Raw genomic sequence first — 17,054 nt, 5'->3', positions numbered from 1 at the left:
GAAAGTAGTTTGGTAACTGGAAGTCTTCGCTTACTGTCCGTATGGTCATGGAGGGTAGGAGGGTTCTTTTGAAGAGCTGAAGAACCTAGCAGTCTTAAATATATGTGACCTTAAAGATTGCCAATGGCTTTGCTCAAAAGCTGAGTTCTCTTTCCCAGTTTCTATTTCAGTTACTGTAGTTTGCCTCCGAGTTTCAACTAAAATCTCAGTTTTCAACAGGATTCACAGTGTATTCACACAGCTTTATCACTTTCTCTGACATGCTGTGTCTAGCAGTGGCCTTATTTATTATTACTGGCAGAGGGCTTATGGGTGCTTTGTTCTGTAGGAGTTATTGTCATCTTCAGGAGACAAATCTTTTTATGCTTGTCATTCTTACGGCTGGAGGCACAACTTAATGGATATGTGTTACTGAACATAAACATTTTATGTGGTAAAATCTTATTTAAGCAGTCTGGAAATGAACATTTGTCTATTGCTTGAAGTCATCTCTTTTTTTTTCTTTTCTGATGTGCTTAATAAGGAGCTTCTCAGATTTTGTGTAAATCTTCAGGTCTGTTGATCTCTTAATGTCTACCTGCCAAACTGTGATAGTGGTATTTTGTTGTAGGTAATTACTTTGGCTGTCACATCAATAAACTCGTGCATACATTGAAATTTGAACATTGTTTTATTAGAAGGTTTGGGCTCTCCACTCTGGTTTGCTGTGGGTGTGTTTTGTAGCTTTGGATATCACTAATGTTCACGTTTACCTTTAAAACTTCCATATGCTTTGTTCTGGTGCTGATGTTACCTTTCTGATTCTGTGATAAAGAATTGTCTGCTCAAAATGACATCATTTAAAAGACAGAGCAAAACCAAAATACAATCTGGGAGCACACGCTGCAATTTTCACTTAAAATAAAGTTATGATGGCGTGAAGTAATTCTTCCAAATGAAAGCAGTCCTGTCAGAATGGTACAGTGATGACTGCCTGAGCTTTGAATCTAGTTTGAGAGACATTGTACTGAGGGGAAAAATGGTTTTATCTAAAGAAGATGGATGGAGCCCATCAGAGTCTACCAGAAAGGTTGAGAACTGTGGGAGAAGGGTTATAAGGTGGGGTCGCAGACTTTGGTCGTTGTTAAAGCTAATTAAAATTGTTATTTAGTTGTATTTCAACAAAATAATCTACAGGATTAAGAGTTCTCATAGAGTGCTTGTTGGTGTTTGAAGGAGTTGAGAAGGCAGAGCGAACATGCTTGCAAATGGTGCAGTCTGAACAGAGTTGCTGTCCCATAAACTAAGAGCAGACACTTCATTAGAAATAGTTTTGTGGGCAATATAAGAAAATACTTTGTAGAAATAAATACAGTTGTCCAAAAGAATTCCTTGCAGCTGAGAAAGAGTGTCACATTCTGTAGGAAGTGTAAAACAACTGGGCAGTTCTAGGGATTGAACTGATGCTGTACTAACGTGGTGGCTGTGGAGATGTGAACCTGATCACACAGCTTGGTTAAGGCAATGTTGGGGTGAATCTGATTCTGTGCCCTTGGTTATTGAGCAAATTCTCCCTGTGATGGCAGGTGATCTGGGGGCACACTCAGCACAGTTCTGCTGATAAAGTTATTGTTCTTTTGCTTATCTGCTTGTAAACTTAGAGATGATGGGGCCCTGGGCAGCCTGGTTTAGCATTAAACGTGGAGGTTGGTGGCCCTGCACGTGGCAGGGGGTTGGAGATTCATGATCCTTGAGGTCCCTTCCAACCCTGGCCATTCTGTGATTCTGTGATACCAATGCCTGCTATAATAGTCTTCAACTATTTTACATGGAGACTGGGATTTTTTTAAAAGGCTTTTCCAATTGACTGGCTGTGACTTTCTTGACATACTTAGCTTTGAACTGTTGCCCAAGAGACTGATGCAACTGGCAGCCTGAATTTCAGGGCCGGATTCTGGTAGAATGGTGATGTCTGTAGCTGAGGGTAACCTCAGGTTTGTCTTCAGCATGGAATAAACCAGGAGGTCGTGTTAATGGTGGGCTGAAACTATTGCTTTCTGTTAGCTGGTTGTTGGTGATGCCACCGTGATTCCCATCTCCAGCATGTCAAAATCAGCAGTCCTGCCAGGCCTGGTGGGAGCTGCAGCAGGTGGTAAACAACTCTTCCAAAGAGATTGCAGTATATGGTGTAATTGTTTGGCTGCTAAGCCTTTTCCTTGAGGCTGTTCCTCAGCGTATTCATTTTGGAAGTGCCCTTTGTTGATTTTCCAGTAGAAGTTTTCTGTAGATTATAAAGGATGCTTCATGAGCTAATAAGTGTAGATGTGTTTTCCAACCTGGAACGTGAACCTGTTCCTTTTTTTTCTTCTAATGCCACGTGCAAGTATTTAAGAACTTGAAATTGTGCATTAAAATTTGGTGGTTAGGAAGCCTTTGTGAGTTGCAAGTTGCACGGATTGTCTTTTTAGACTTGGCAATAGTTGGTTTGGTCTCCAGTGACTTAAGAAAGACAATTTTGAACTACGCTTGTTGTTCCTATGTGTAAATGTGCAAGTTACGTTATTTGTTAGGCTTTGGGAAGGCTTTTTGCATGCTGGTGCTTAAGTCAACAGAGCTTTGTGCTGTGTGGGTATCACAACTTGTGCAGCTGCATCAGTTCTGTCCGAGCCATTGGAATTCTTGTAATAGAGCTATGGAGCTCCTCGCTGTACAGTTTCAGCTAGTGTGAAACAGAGCATTTCAGCTCTTGTGGCATGCATGTCATCTGGGACTCTTGCATCCTTTCTCTGTCAGTGTTTCAGTTCATGGGGATACATTGTTCATATCAGAACCCCTAACAAACAGATATGTTACCCGAGAGTTGATATTTTTCCACTGCCTTTCACTGCACTGTTCGAACAGTTAGGAGGTGAGCAGTGCTGGGAAAGTGAGCGTTGAGAGGAGCAGATCTTGGGCTGTGGTACAGAGACTAAGGCTGAGTTTGCCTCTTGCACTGAACGTGTTCTCTGCAGAGCTCCCTTGTAACCGTGACCCCATCAGCTGCTTTCAGTGCTGTTGAATGCTTCTGTCAAAGTCTCCTCTTTTGGCTTCTCTTCTCACTTTTTCCTGTTCAGCTCCCTCCAATTGCTTGTTCCAAAGGTCCTCCGTATTCCATTTCACTTCCTTCAGGCTTTGGCTTGAGCTCCTTCTCTCTCCCCTCTGCCTGCACCTTTGGCTCTAGCTGGCACACACACTTCCTTCAGAGTCATTTCTTTTTGACTCTGAGTAGATATGCAGACGTGGTGGTGAGGATCGACTGCAGTGAACTCATAGCTGTGCAAACATTGCAATATTAGGAAAACAGTGTGACTTCTCTTTTTTCCATCCTCTGTTTCAAAAGGAGATTTTATTTTTAAAAAGGGCTCCATTTTTTTTTTCCTAATTTTCACTGTCACCGTAGGGTTATTGGAAAGTCAGGAATATTCATTGTGTAAGAACATTTCATAACAAATAAATGTCCTCTAGAGTTCTTGACAATATTTAATGGAGAAGCAAAGTCTGGAGTCCAGAGAAGTCCTTGCAGAATGATACTGGTCGGGCTGGTGGATGTCTGGATGGCAGAATCAGATCTGTTGTCCTGCTGTTTCTGTAGACAGAGGTAGTAACAATAGCTGGTGTCGTGCTGTGCGTTGTTACTGCGTGAGAATGCACTACAGGTTGTGCAGCTGAGAGATTCATGTCAGATTATTTTAATGGTAATTTACTGGCAGCACTGTGTGCGCTGTGAGCTTGGACACTGAAAGCAAAGCTGTTAATTGCATTCAGCAAATCTTTCCAAACTGAGGTCATGTGGTCATGTTAAATTTTCAGTGATGTAAGAAGATGCTGCGGTGCTAATGGATCACCCAGGGAATCTATTTGCTGGAGAACTGAAACTATAGTATTTGTACCAGAATAATTTGTTACAGATATTAACTTTGAAGATATTTGAATCAACATTTGTATCTAATGTAATCGCTAGCAGCAAGTGCTTAGAAGGAAGTTGCATTTTTTGGATAGCAATGATTCTAGAGATTGAAATGGTGAAGGCAGTTGCAAAGAAAAGGGTTTTCATTCAGTATTTATAACTCAGCATGTTTCTCCTGTAGGTTCGGATTGCACTGCAGTTAGATGATGGCTCCCGTTTGCAAGATACCTTTCTCTGTCAGCAGACCTTGTGGGAACTTCTGAACCATTTTGCAAAGACCAGGTGAGCAATGCAGTGAAAAAAATACGTGTTTGAATAGATGTCTGTGTGACAGTCTGTAGGTGCAGTTACAGGGCTTTCTGCTTTAACACCAAGTAAGCAGCTGCTGGCTCTCTTCCCTTTGGTCCCCAGTGGGATGGAGGAAGAGAATTGGGAGGGAGGTTAGAAAGTTTATGATTTGAGATAAATGCAGTTTAATAAGTAAAAAACAAAACAAAATTAACACACTCTTGCTTCACCTGGTAGAAGGGGTTCTTAAGCAGGTTGCTCTTGCTTTTGGGACTTGTTGTCATGCATATCTTCAAGGAAATCTGGAGCTCTCAGCAAGCAACGTGGAACCTTCAGAAGACTGATTAAATCCTATCTAAATGGAAGAAAATCTGGTCTTACATTTATGAAATATATACATGGGTTAGAAATCTTACTGTTTGAGTCCAGTTTTAATTGAGTGCTTTCTTTTTGTCTTTAGTTTTGACTTAAAGATGCTGTATTGTTTCAAGATGTGAAGCTAATAAACTTTTCTCTTTAGACAGTTCTTTTTTTGTGGCTTGGACGATGTGGCAACCATTGTATTCCAAACAGAATTTCCAAATCTAGGTTATTTTTTTCTATTGTAGTTGGATTTACCTTTCTCTTGATAATGTGGCACTTGAGAACCTGTATTTCTCTTGTTCTTCCTCTTGCATTCCCTGCCTTCTGCCAGTTGCTCTTGGCTTTTTCTAATGTAACTGGAGAACTTCTTGCTTCTGTTGCCTATTAACTTCTTGCCCTTCTGAACAGATGCTGTATTACAGTATTGTGCAAGCAGGAAGTATTTGTTGCTAATTTCTCAGAATGCTCAAACATTGATCGATCTTTGGAGGTGGTGGCCTTCTGTCTGGAGTGTTCTTACATCTCCAAGGCTGCGGTGCTCGAAAAGCTGCAGAGTGAGTGGTCACTGGGAAAGGAAAGGGGATGAAGAAGTTGCTTTCAGTGAAGTTCAGCCTTTCAGCAGAGGCTTAGAGGATGCTAAGTGATGGATTGCTGTGCACACTGAGTTGTAACAGTTGCCCAATGGCAAAATGGCACGGGTTAGCATTAGCCTAACGTGTACCTGCAGGAACAACTTGAGCTGAAGTTTAAAGTCGCTTATTCTGAACTGCTCATGAAATAACTGAAGAAACAGAGTTCTGGAGTTGAATTGGCCAATGTTACCTCAGTATGTCAGGTAGTACAGTTGGATTGTGTGACTTGAGTTGCTCTGGAGCTGTTGCAGGGTAAAAGAACTAATTCTTTAGACCTCCCAGTGATGTGCTGTTCATTTTCTGTCAGCTTAGCTCCTGCACTGCCCCACAGGAAGATCAAACGAGGACCTGGTGTTGGCCTGAGGGAGGGAGATGGGATCACAGGGTCCATCAGAAACATCACCACAGTAGTTACTGCTTATTTCCTGCACTCCCATCTAACTCTCCTCGTAGTATTTGTGCAGCTTTGTGGGGATATGTAGTGGATTCAGCTGAAAAACAGTGTTTTCCTTAGGTCAGTTTCCCAATCCAGTTAAGAGCTGTCTCACAGACGGTTATGACAAGAAGTGTAACGTGTCAGAAATAAAGATCCAAAGGGGGAAACAGATGGGTAGGAATGGTTTATGTCAGGTTTTCTACTCAGCATTTTGTATCACCAAACAGTAGTTGGAGGAAATGCTTGAGGTAGTCTAAAGTGGTACAAGTGAGTCTTATTCTTCTCACTAATGGTGAGATCTACTGTCTGGCATTTACTCTTAAGTCAAAAGGGACAGTCTGCATATAAATGGCCAGGCAGAAAATAATCATTTTTATTTTCTGGTAGAGGAAAGAAACAGGCAAGAGAGAAGCAAAGGCCAGGTGTTCTGGGTATTTTAAGGCTTCTTTTGAACCTTACCACATCCTTGGTGCCTCTGGGAGGAGAGGAGTGCCTGCTGCAGTTCAGGAGCTGCCAGATTGGTGGAGCTTTTATTTGTTACAGGTTGTTGTAACACTAGCAGTTAATATGCATAGTGCTTTTTTTAAGGTTATAGCTGCCACTCTATTCTAAGTGTATAGTATTCTAACTTCAGTTCGTGAGGCTCAGCTGTTCCCTTCTGCCCTGTGGAAGCTGAGCTCAGAGGCTGGGGTGGACTTTGTAGACTTCTGATTGAACTCAAAAAGCAGCAAAGACGGTGAGTGTGACGACAAGCTGGATCTGCAGCCATACACTCAGATTCTGTGGGCTGTGCTGTTTTCCAGTGTGCGCTGACGCAGTTGACTGGTTAGTAACCAGTCAGCTAATTGGTGACTTCTGCTGAATCTTCCCTTCCAGTTTCCAAGTGGAGACGTTTTCCTGGAATGCTCAGCCGCTGTAAGTGCGTGAGGGGAAGTATTCTAAATCCACTGGAATTTCCCCCAGGTCTCCAGCATCCATCTTGCCTAATTGGGTCTGAAGAAGGTCTGGAAGCTATTGTCAGGCTGCTCCTCCTCTCAGCATGCGGCAGTCCTTGCACAAGATGTTTACAGGCCCTGTCAGATCACTACATGGAGGAATCTAATCTGCTTGCCGTTCCCCTTCTAAAGAGCAGCACATCAAAGAAATGACAATGTGTTTGATGTATGTGCTTGCCTCAGTGAATGAATGTAATGGATTAACAGCAGCTGGAGGAGGAGCCTGCTGGCTTACCAGAGTTATACGAAAATAAGTCTCCCTGGGATCTTTGCGTGGAGTCTGTTCTTCAGAGACCATTTGAAGGACAAGTGGTGGATGCCCTTTTAGCATCAGGCCTGGGAGAGCTGTTGCTTTGCAGTCTCCCACTCTTGCCCCTACGACAGCTTCAGTAGCTCTGTAGATTGTTTTACATGGAAGTGATTGCAGTCTGGATGGTTGAAGGCTATTCTGACAATGACTGTGACTCTGCTACCTTTGTGGTAGGGAATTCATTCAGTTCAGATATTTTTTCACACTTTTTTAGAAGGCTGTTCAATCAAAGGATTCCTTGGATTGAAGTGGAAAGAGATTTTGGAAAGGTGAATGGAACTAGGTTGTGTAAGTCGAATTAGTTTCCTCTCTTCTTGGACTGTTTGGTGAATATGTATTCCATTGCATCCTAGCTTCTAGCATCCTAAATAGTGATCATCAGCATTTTCTGACCGATGACCTCAGGTTTATGTTTTTATTCCCCTGAGCTGTTTTTATCTGCCATTTTCTGTGGCTCCAGAGAGAAACTGCAGCCTATAAAGTCTGCACTGTTTCCTCCGTATCTCAGCAGCCCTTTTTTTATTTTTATGCATTTTGATGAGGGCTTTCTGTAGGGATACAGGTGATCTTGGTTGGAAGCAGAAATGTTAAAAGCAAACTGAAGATCACTGTCTGTTCTGAGTCGCCTGGAAAACTTTGAGCATGCACAGCCTGTGAGGTTGTGCTGACAGTCTCTTATGTGCTATTTTGTTCCAAACTTCCAATCAGGAGACAAATTGTGGGGTTGGTTGCGTTGTTTTTTGCCTTAAATCATCAAGGTTTGCATTTCATACCAGAGTGTAAGCAGAGCCCACCCTTTATTGCAGACTTGCTTCCCCCCACCATGGGATTGGGAAGAGGCAAAGTGACAGCTGCAGAATGCCTCTTGAGACCAGCCTTACTCTGAGGTTTCTGACAGCTTGAGCGTGTCCTGGATGCTGATGCTTTGCTGCCATTGCTTCAAATACTCCAGCAGCTGCAGTATTTATAAACACAACTGCAAATAGGGTCTTCCTGGTATATGGGAAAATGCCTACAGTAATGGAAGCAGCTTCCCTTCCAACACTGGTGGTGATTGCAGTGCCTCCAGTGTCTGAGTAACAGCAGAAAAAGGGTCACATAGGAATAGTCAGAGTGGAGCAGAAAGCTGTTCGTCTGCTGCAGATTGTTTCCTGCAGAGCATCGTGTATGGCTTTTTGTCTTTGGCTGAGTATAAGTGATTGCAGAGCTGCATGTGGTTGCAACCTATTTTAGGTTGTTTTGGTGTTTCTTTTTTTTTCCTTTGAACGAGAAACTTAATTGTTTTTCATAAGCTGAAGCTGGGCTGTAATTAGGATGCTGTGGGCATGTCTGTCACCTACTTCTTGCATGATGGCATTTGGTACGTCGGCTGGGAGAAGTGTGTTTTCCCTTCCCTCCCCCCTCAAAAAAGAAGAGGTACCTCGGTACTGTCAACCCATTCAGATCTGTTGCAGTGGATCTGATAGCAGTTCTCAGCCCCTCACATCCCTGAACAGAACTCGTATCCCAGCACTGGTTTTACGTGTTGCTGTCCATGGATTTGTTGGGTACAGCAAATGGAGCTCATCAGTTTGGTAGCAACTCGCCTTATCCTGTATCACCATGCTGCTGCACGCTTTATTTGGAAAGGTTTAAACCTGTAGATCGAGGCTGGAGATAGGCAGCTACAATTAAAGCAAACAGAAATCTGAATTCTGGTCGGTACTTAACTGGTTTGCTCCCCCACATCCTCCATCTGGAGCTCTTTGATGTGCTCTTGCTCTTGAGGATTACACAAGCATTGAGTACTGTCGGTTCTCAAATGGCACTCCCAATTCTGAGTGACTCCTCCTTGCAGCTACTCTGCTTGCATTTCTCTGAAGCTGTGTTTTGAGTCCTAAATGTGAGTGTCCGTGGTGAATTTTCCCACAGTTTAATGCCCATTTCCCCCTTGTTTTTTTTCTGCTCTGTAGACTGGCTGACTCCTCCCCTGTTCCATTTGTTTTGTCACTTTGTACCAGAGTAAATAAATTCATATTTGGCAAAACATTGATTACATATGTATTCTTCTAAGCTGGTAAAACTGTGATGTATTTTTGGACACAACAGAGAGACTACAAAGACATTGACGAAGTTATTGGTGTTCTGTTACTCCTGTTGAGCATTATGATGACACTTAAGGTTATTGGAGTCGCTGCACTGCAAACAGAATGTTGCATTTGGGTACACAGACTCATCTCCTACTGTGCACAGATAAGGTGCTCCTCAGTGAAGCTGAGAGATGCCTCCAAACAGGACATTGGGAACAGAAAGTCAAGAAGTAATGGTGCAAAATGATTCTCTACAGTGCAAGGGAGGAGTCTAACCAGTCAGCCAAAGTGATCACACAGGGTACATCAGAATGGCAGCCCGCACCCTCCTAACTCTGTGCTGGGCCAAAGCAGTTCCGGTGCTGGAGGTTAGCACCTGCCATGATTCTTTCTTAGCTTGAATGCTGAGACTGTTGGAACCAAACTTGGTTCCCACAGTTAAGCACTAAGACTCTTACGAGCTGTCTGACCAAAATTCTGGTCAAGTGACTTATTCATGTTTACGATGGAAGCTTCTCCAGAAATGAAAGGTGCAGAAAGCGTGTGACAGTTATCGCAGTAGAATTTAAAGAGGCTTTTTTTCTTCTTTTTCCATTAATTAACTCTACACTGATACAGAATAATGATTTCTGATAGGATTCTGAGAAATATCCTGAATATATGCCTTCACATTTTGTAGTGCAGGAGCACACATGATTCTACATGCTGTGGGCACTACTGAGCACATGAATAATCTTGGATGAGTGAGAGCTGAGACTTGGTGTGATGGACAATGATTGTCTTTTTCTTTTCCATCTTCTACGTGGTCAAATGAATGTGTAATAAAGATTCTACTTGGTTTTCTCAGAACTGCTTATTGTGAGAAAAATGGGAAAAGAAGCATCTTTTTAAGAGTAGCACGTTGGGGCTGTCATCTCAGCCTTGAGCTATTTTTTCCTCTCCTGTATGCTGTGAATCATCACTGAGGTCTTCTGCAGATGGCCTGTCATTGCCTTGCATCATTGCCTTGTTGGAACGCTTACCTGTGGGCTTATCTTTGCCTTTTTTTTCCTACTACAGCAGCCTTTTCTTCAGCTTTGTTTTGTCCCCAGTCTCCATAATCTAAAAGCCTGTGCTGTTTTTAAATCTCTCTGACACTAGGACAGACCAGCTCTTTGTCCTTACCTCGTTAGGTTAGGTTGTGGTTCGACTTGATGGTCTTGAAGGTCATTTCCAGCCCGAGTAGTTCTATGATTCTGTTATTCTGTTCATTTGTTTTAGAGAACTAGTTCATTCTGTTTGTTGCTGTGCATGCAAGGAAAGAAACTGACCATTCCTTAAGGAAAATATGGTCTATACCATCGCCAACTATTGAACTTAAAACAGTACTTGGGCTTCTTCGACTCTTCTGTGTGATATTATGGATTGGCCAGTGAAGCACACCAAGAATGATGTTGAATTTGTCAAGAGGGATGGATTTATTTCAAGATTAGCTGGAATTATTTCTTTGTTTCTGAACTTTGATGGTTGTGTTGAAGGAGCAGCGAATGTGCTGGAATGCATTCTTAATGTCTGATACTGATTCTGTGAGCTGTGTAGTGGCCGTTGATGGAGTAAAAGGGAGAAGAGAGTGTTTCTAGCTGATTTCACTATTTCTCTACCTTGGTTTTGGAAGGAATAGACTGCTCTACAGATGCTACAGTGTTTTGTTCTTTATTGCAGGGAGTTTCTGGAACAGCATGGTGAATTCTGCCCGGTCTGTATTTACATGCGAGATGAGGTAAGGCAGCAAAGCCCTCTTAACTGTCTTCTGCCTCTAAAATATAAGGAAAACTTAGCCCTGCTTTCCAACCTGGAAAGTGTTTCTTTTGAACTTTCTTGAGAGGGGAAGTAGAAAAATGTTGGTCTTTTCAAAGCCTGACAAGTCTGTATGGAAAAAAGTTCTCTTGGAACATAACCCTGGGCCGGTTAGACCTCTGAGCCCATAAAATGAGCTCAGTGACCTGTTTGTGTTTTTCTTTCCAACATCTTTTAAAGCTCGAGTCAAAACAGTGGTTTCATTTTAATAAATATTTGCTTTTCTCCCTGTTTTGATCTTTTGCTATTAATGTTTTGTTTAAAATCTTGTATGTGTGTACTATGGAATTTGCTCTCCCTAGCAGTCCCCTTTACTTCCCACTGACCTCTGTGGACATATTGTCTTTATTCTAGAACAGGTCATTACAAGCAGATGGGAGGTGTGTGCAATGAAATCAGCCATCTCTTAGCTCAGAGATGTTGCCTGGTTTAACTACTGACATAAAAATCATGCTTTGCTGTGGGTGGATCAGGTTTGATTGTATGCGTGGGACAGAAACATGCATCTTCTTTTCTATGAGGATAATTTAATAGTGAATTTGTTAAAGCAACGCAGGTGAATACAGATGGATTCGGGTTTCATTTCTAACTGTGGAGTGTTTTGAGTTGTTTCTGGTGCTATGTGGTGGTTGTTTTAATGCAGACTTCTTTCTACAGCGACCTCTTTACATACTCTCAGGTAGGCAGTTGCTGTAATTTCTCCTCTGTTTGTTACAGATCTCAGGAAAAGATGCACTGGAGAAGACAACACTGAAGTCACTTGGCCTGACAGGAGGCAGTGCTATTGTCAGGTTGGGAGGAGCAAGTTTGAGCTCTTTGTTTTGTATTTTCACTCCAGTGAAATTGTTTTGTTCAAGGATCAGGGAAAGAAGCACGAAAAAATGTTAAAAAAGACAAACATCACTGTGCTCAGTAATTACTGTATTTGCCTGTTTATCTGAAACTGCTGCCCAGATGTGCTTCCCACAGCTGCAGATGCTGGCGCCGACCAGTTGTACGGATTAAAGGGGCTTGTTTGCCTCTTGGTTTTGTCTTTTTGTCTTTTTGTTGTATTTTTTTTTTTTTCTTTTCTGTTTTTTTTTCCCCCCTCCCCTAATTTTCTGCCTTTATTTATTTATTATTTTAAGCTCTCAAACTCTGCAGTGCCTCCTGCTGACTTCCTGGTTTGATAAGGTGGGAGTCAGTGATTGTGCAATAGTCAAGCTAGTTCCTTCCATTCCTTACAGTGTGGATGGAAGGCAGAAATGTATAAAAACTGTGCTTTACATTGGACTACTGTTTGTTTTTTTTTTCTTTAAGGTAATTTTATTTTCTTCCTGTGGAGAGAGTAGTTCCTGTTCTGTTTTTACCCCCTTCCGAATTTCAGAGCAGTCAGAATAAGCGGATTATTAAAATATAGTCTAGCCAACTCCATTGCATCTTGGTCATGGTGAGAATAGGAAGGACAGTACTGTCACTAAAAATGATTTTTTGGTGTGTGTGTCATCTTTTAAGGGTTGTCATGAAGAAATGCAGTTTGTCTGGTCAGGAGGAAGCAGCGGATGCCACAGCACAGTGTGATGAGCCAGTAGTAAGGCCCAGCTCTACTGAAGGAGCAGTGGATGTGCCCCTACCTCAGACACAGACATTCCCTGCAGTCTTGGATCACAGGGATGAGGCCTTGTCTTTAAACAACTGCACGGACGAGCAAGACTCTGTTAGAGAATCCAATGCCAGCTTGGAGGAGCCGTGTCCTCCCTCAGAGTCCAAGTCTACCCCATTTGTCCCTTTTTTTGGAGGTGGGCAACGTCTGGGGGACTCTTCTGTGTCTGCACCACCTCTCGAGTTAGATATGCCATCTTCAGAGCTGCCAACGACTTTCTCTAGCCCTGGAGGCCCTTCTAAGCCAAAGAAGTCTAAGAACAGCCAAGAACTGCAGAAGGAACAAGAGCAGGTAAAATAATTTGTTTGCGGTCGGGCTTTGTATTTTCCCTTGCCCTTAGCTGAGCTCCTGAGAGGGGAAAGATGTTTTAATATTTGTGTTAGATGCCATGATGTCACACATAGAGTTCTGCCAAGAAAGTGCTGTGTTTTTACTATAGGACTTAGGAAGGCTGGATGTTTATGAGTTTACATGCTGTCCAGAAGTAAGAAAAGCTTTGAACCTTGAAATATTTTTAAAACGATTGGTTGTAATGGAGGCAAGGCAAGTGCATTAGAAACGTGGTCCAGAAGCACTTTTATTTCTGCCTTAAATTTAATAAAAAGCTAAATTTCTTTAACAAATGCCTGCTGTCACCTGAGCCCTGTTTGTCTGCTCTCTCCTGTGTAGTTTTACTACAGATGAACAGAATTTGGCAAGGCTTGTATTTTGTAGTTCTCTGGAGATGCTTATTGCTGCATGTGGCTGACTTACCTTCTGCGTGTCGGCCAGATACACACCTGGTACATCTTCCCATACTGAAAGGGATTCCCTTTCTACTCATTATATGTCCATGTCCTAGGAGTGGAAGTAGTCTTAAGTATGTTGCAACCTGATTTCATGCCTATCGTGTGCTTCTAAGGTCTGAGAAGACTGTGTTCTTCAGTCTTAAGCTGTAAGGCATGAAACACTGAACTCCATAGTGATGCGATTGTAAAAGCAGTATCCCATGCTGGTGGTGGTTAATATCTGCTTCCTCAGGTCTTCTGTCTGTAGTCACTCTGGCTTGCAGTTTCTGCTGATGACGTGGTAAATTGTAAGGGCCACAGATACAGGAAAGGAAGTTTTCAGTTACAGTTGCATCAGTCTTGCTGAACTGTAAATATTTGAAAAATGAGGTCTGGACCTCTTCCATTCGGTCTTCCTTATAGAGGTGTATTCTGTCTTGCTTTAAAATATCCTGTTTCTTCAATAAACCCTGCCTCTCATTAACTCTTTTTCCACGAATACAAATTGTGCATCTATCTGTGTTCTTGGTGTCTCTGAATTAAAAATATGTGAGTTAAAAATAGGAGTGCTGTAACCCATACAGCGATACCAAAACTGATGACTGAAGAATGCTACGTCGTCGTTACGGGATGATCTCTGAATAACGTCAAGTTTACTTTCTGTAGGGCAGCAATGCAGAATTGGGTGCCTTCAGAAAGGTTGGGTACGTCTGATAAGAAGCCTAGCATGAGAGGTGTCAGCAGTATTTCCATGTTAAGTTATGAAGTTGTGTGTTGGGAGTTTCATGCCCCTGTTTCTCTGTGACCGGCTCCTTCCTTTGTCCCTTCACTCCACACGTCATCAGGATGGCTGGATTTAATCTTCAGAGGTCTCCTTTGTTGTTTCCCAGTTTTTAGTACCTCTTAGAGTTGGAGTTCGGTGTTTATCTTTAGTTCTGAACCAGCCAAGGGATTAAACAAAGGAAAGCCATATGTAGGAAGAAAAGACGCCTGATGCTGTTCCAAGGGAGCTCAATCCAGGAAGAATTTAACAAGGCTGTGCGTATGCCCTCACACTGATGTAGAGATTCTACCTTGGTTGACTTCTTTGTGGTTGCAGTCCGTTCTTGATGAATTTCAGAGTTGTTTAGGAGAAGCCAGACCCTGGAAGGACCCTGGAGCAGTTACAAATGTAGCAGGAAGAAGCCTTGCCAACCCAGTGGTGAATGTTTTAGTATATTAGAAACATGTTTGGGTCTTTTTAATCAGTGTTATTTAACCTTTTGGAACGGGCTCTGAGCACGGAGGGCTAAACAGTAGGCCGTGCAATTTATCCAGTGTAATGCATTGCTTGCTTCAGTGACACTCTCACCTATGAGGGATTTGGAAAGGAGGAGTTTCAGTTGTATCTGAAAAGGAAGGAAAAGCACGAGGGTTTGCTGCTCTTCTCCATCTGCAGTCTGCGCTTCTCCGCATGCTGACTGGAGAGACAGAGCTAATTTTGTAATTTTACTGGCTACAGCTTAATGGGAAGCTGTGCTGATGGGCACAGAGCTGTGCTGCAGTGGCCTGGGGACTCTTGTGTGCAATCCAGAATCCTGTTCAGAAGTGCAGTCCAGTTCAATCCACTCGGAGGCACTTTGGGAACTGGCTTCCCCTCCAGTTTGAGAGCAGCCCTGGGAGCAGCTGCAGATTCTGTTGGGGGGGGGCTCTGCCCTTGTGTTAAACAGCATGTGATTTTTGACTGCTGTTTTCAAGCCCTTTGATCTCTGGTGCTTTTGCAGCTGATTGATTACATTTTGTTCCTCCTCCATTCCTGCCATCCTCTGCTCTCAGCAGCAACAGCAGAGCGGAGCTAGCCACATGGCATCTGCTTTTTGTCCCTTTTCAATCCTGAGGGGGGGAAAAAAAAACCAAAACAAAACAAATTATTTTTAAACATCAAAGGTCCATTTTTGTAAAAGAATCTTCCCATTAATGCTTTGCCTGTGTGTGGTTTTTGGAGCCGAAGAGAGGCTGGATAAAATCTGTGCTGGCGTCCCTTCGTTTCTTAGGCTAAAGATGGTTTACAGACAGCTGCGTGCTGACTTTGATGTCAGAACATTAATTATTAGAAGGTAACTTTACACCAGATTCCCCTGGAGATTAGAGCTCCCTGAGGTGGTGGGGAGGAGATGGGTCTCCAAGGAGATCTTAGGGCTCTGGTAAGCACAACAGCTTCCACTATCCTTAAAGCTGGAGAAAGGTTTTCCTCAGCTCACCTTCTTAGGGCCAGAGCAGCGACCTTGGAGTGAATTGCTTCCTTTGCAGTTGATGGTATGGCATAGACTGCGGTTACATAGGTTGTGTAGCAGACACTGCTGTGAAATGATGACTTCAGCCCACTGTTGGGAAGCGTGTGATGTTGTGGCTTTGGTTGTAGAAGCAGAGATTTTGAAGAATTGCTGTTTTGGGAAGGTGACAAACCATAACGCGGGTATCGCTGCAGAAAGGTGGCAGCAAGTGTGTAATTCTTCTGAGTTAGATAATGGGAGGTAGAAGCTGCCTTACAGTCACCTTTCACTGCCTTCTGTCGTGCAGAGAGTACCACACCTGGGCTGGGAAGTGATTTGGCTGACCTGGTGTGTTGTGTTTCCAAAATTGCCCTTGGATTCTGCCTGTACCTTTGGCTGGTGGGTGATGCATTGCAATAAGGCTTTATTGAAAGTACTCAGACTGTGAGGTGCCTGATGGGACTGGCTAAGTGAGTAAATGGTAATGGATAAGGAAACGGGGATAAGGTGGTTGGTTAGTGGGCTTTGGGCAAGGAGAGAATTGGTGGAGCAACAGCAGAACCCTTTTTCTCTGAAGAGTTTCTCATGCCTGTAAGGAGGCAACACGTCTGGTTGATTCCAGTGGGTGTGAAATGTGTAGCAGAAGAGATGTGATGATGTGGCAGCCTTTGCATCCTCGGGGGCAGAACAGTCATGTCTTCTGGCTGCTGAGCAGTGCCTTGTAGATACCTCATGCAGCTCTTTGGTCGGAATCAGAGTGCCACGCAATTCTGAAATCAAATTGCAGAAGCTTTGAAAAACAAGTTCAGAACGCTTGGATCATTTTTCACTCATTACAGCTCACTCCATAACTCTCGTTGTTGGGACTGAGCTGAAATTGTCGTGCTAGGAGGTTCTTACTGTAGTGGTGTGTGCAGTCTTGCTAGATGTTCACATCTGCTCTTCTGTATAGAAAACTTTCTGTTTCTTCATATTAAGTTGCAGCTAAGTACTGTGTCAGTTTGGAAGTCGTTGTGAGCAGCATTCAGGGTTGGCTAGGAAACAGGAGAAAATGATCTAGCCGTGTTTCAGCTCCCATCTGTCTGTCTGGGCTGGTGCAGGTACGCTGCAGAGTTAAGTGGAGGAGTCTTGAATGGGGCATTTATCTATGGGAAGCAGTATGTTTTGTGTCCAGTCCAATAGGCTGGAGAATGGCTGCGGGGGGGACGTTCCACAAGTCTTCTCTCTGTATGCGTGTGTTCAGAGTGAAATGAGATGTGCCTGATGGGTGGGGAGGCTGGGCTAACCCTGATGCCAGCCTGGCCTTCCCAGCCCCTGCTTGCAGCGCTGAGCCCTGCTGTGCTGCTCAGCATCGCTCCCTGCAGCAGCCCCGCGTTCCTCCCTGCGCCCAAGGAAAGAAAGCTGCAATCAGGGTCTTTCACCCTCTAGTTACAGAGGGCTCTGCTCAGCTTTCTAAATGTAGCCAAGGGTCCCACCCATACAACCTCGCTCTTCTAATTTCTCAAATTACCCTTTAGTGCCCGCAAATAGAGTGGATGT

At 43.3% G+C, this 17,054-nt stretch overlaps 1 protein-coding gene across 9 annotated transcripts in view; it reads left to right on the top strand.

The window, feature by feature from the left end:
* The window catches only part of ASPSCR1 (ASPSCR1 tether for SLC2A4, UBX domain containing), a 41,496-nt gene that overhangs the window by 6,789 nt on the left and 17,653 nt on the right, over positions 1-17,054 (top strand). For all 9 annotated transcript variants that reach the window (XM_048964717.1, XM_048964715.1, XM_048964713.1 and 6 more), the window contains 4 exons: positions 4,107-4,207; positions 10,720-10,777; positions 11,572-11,645; positions 12,349-12,787. In XM_048964717.1, coding sequence (XP_048820674.1) covers positions 4,107-4,207; positions 10,720-10,777; positions 11,572-11,645; positions 12,349-12,787 — 672 coding nt within the window. The remainder of the gene's footprint in view (positions 1-4,106; positions 4,208-10,719; positions 10,778-11,571; positions 11,646-12,348; positions 12,788-17,054) is intronic.

The sequence above is a fragment of the Lagopus muta genome, chromosome 18, assembly GCF_023343835.1.
Source record: "Lagopus muta isolate bLagMut1 chromosome 18, bLagMut1 primary, whole genome shotgun sequence".
NCBI lineage: Eukaryota > Metazoa > Chordata > Aves > Galliformes > Phasianidae > Lagopus > Lagopus muta.
This window is presented reverse-complemented; position numbering and strand designations above follow the sequence as displayed.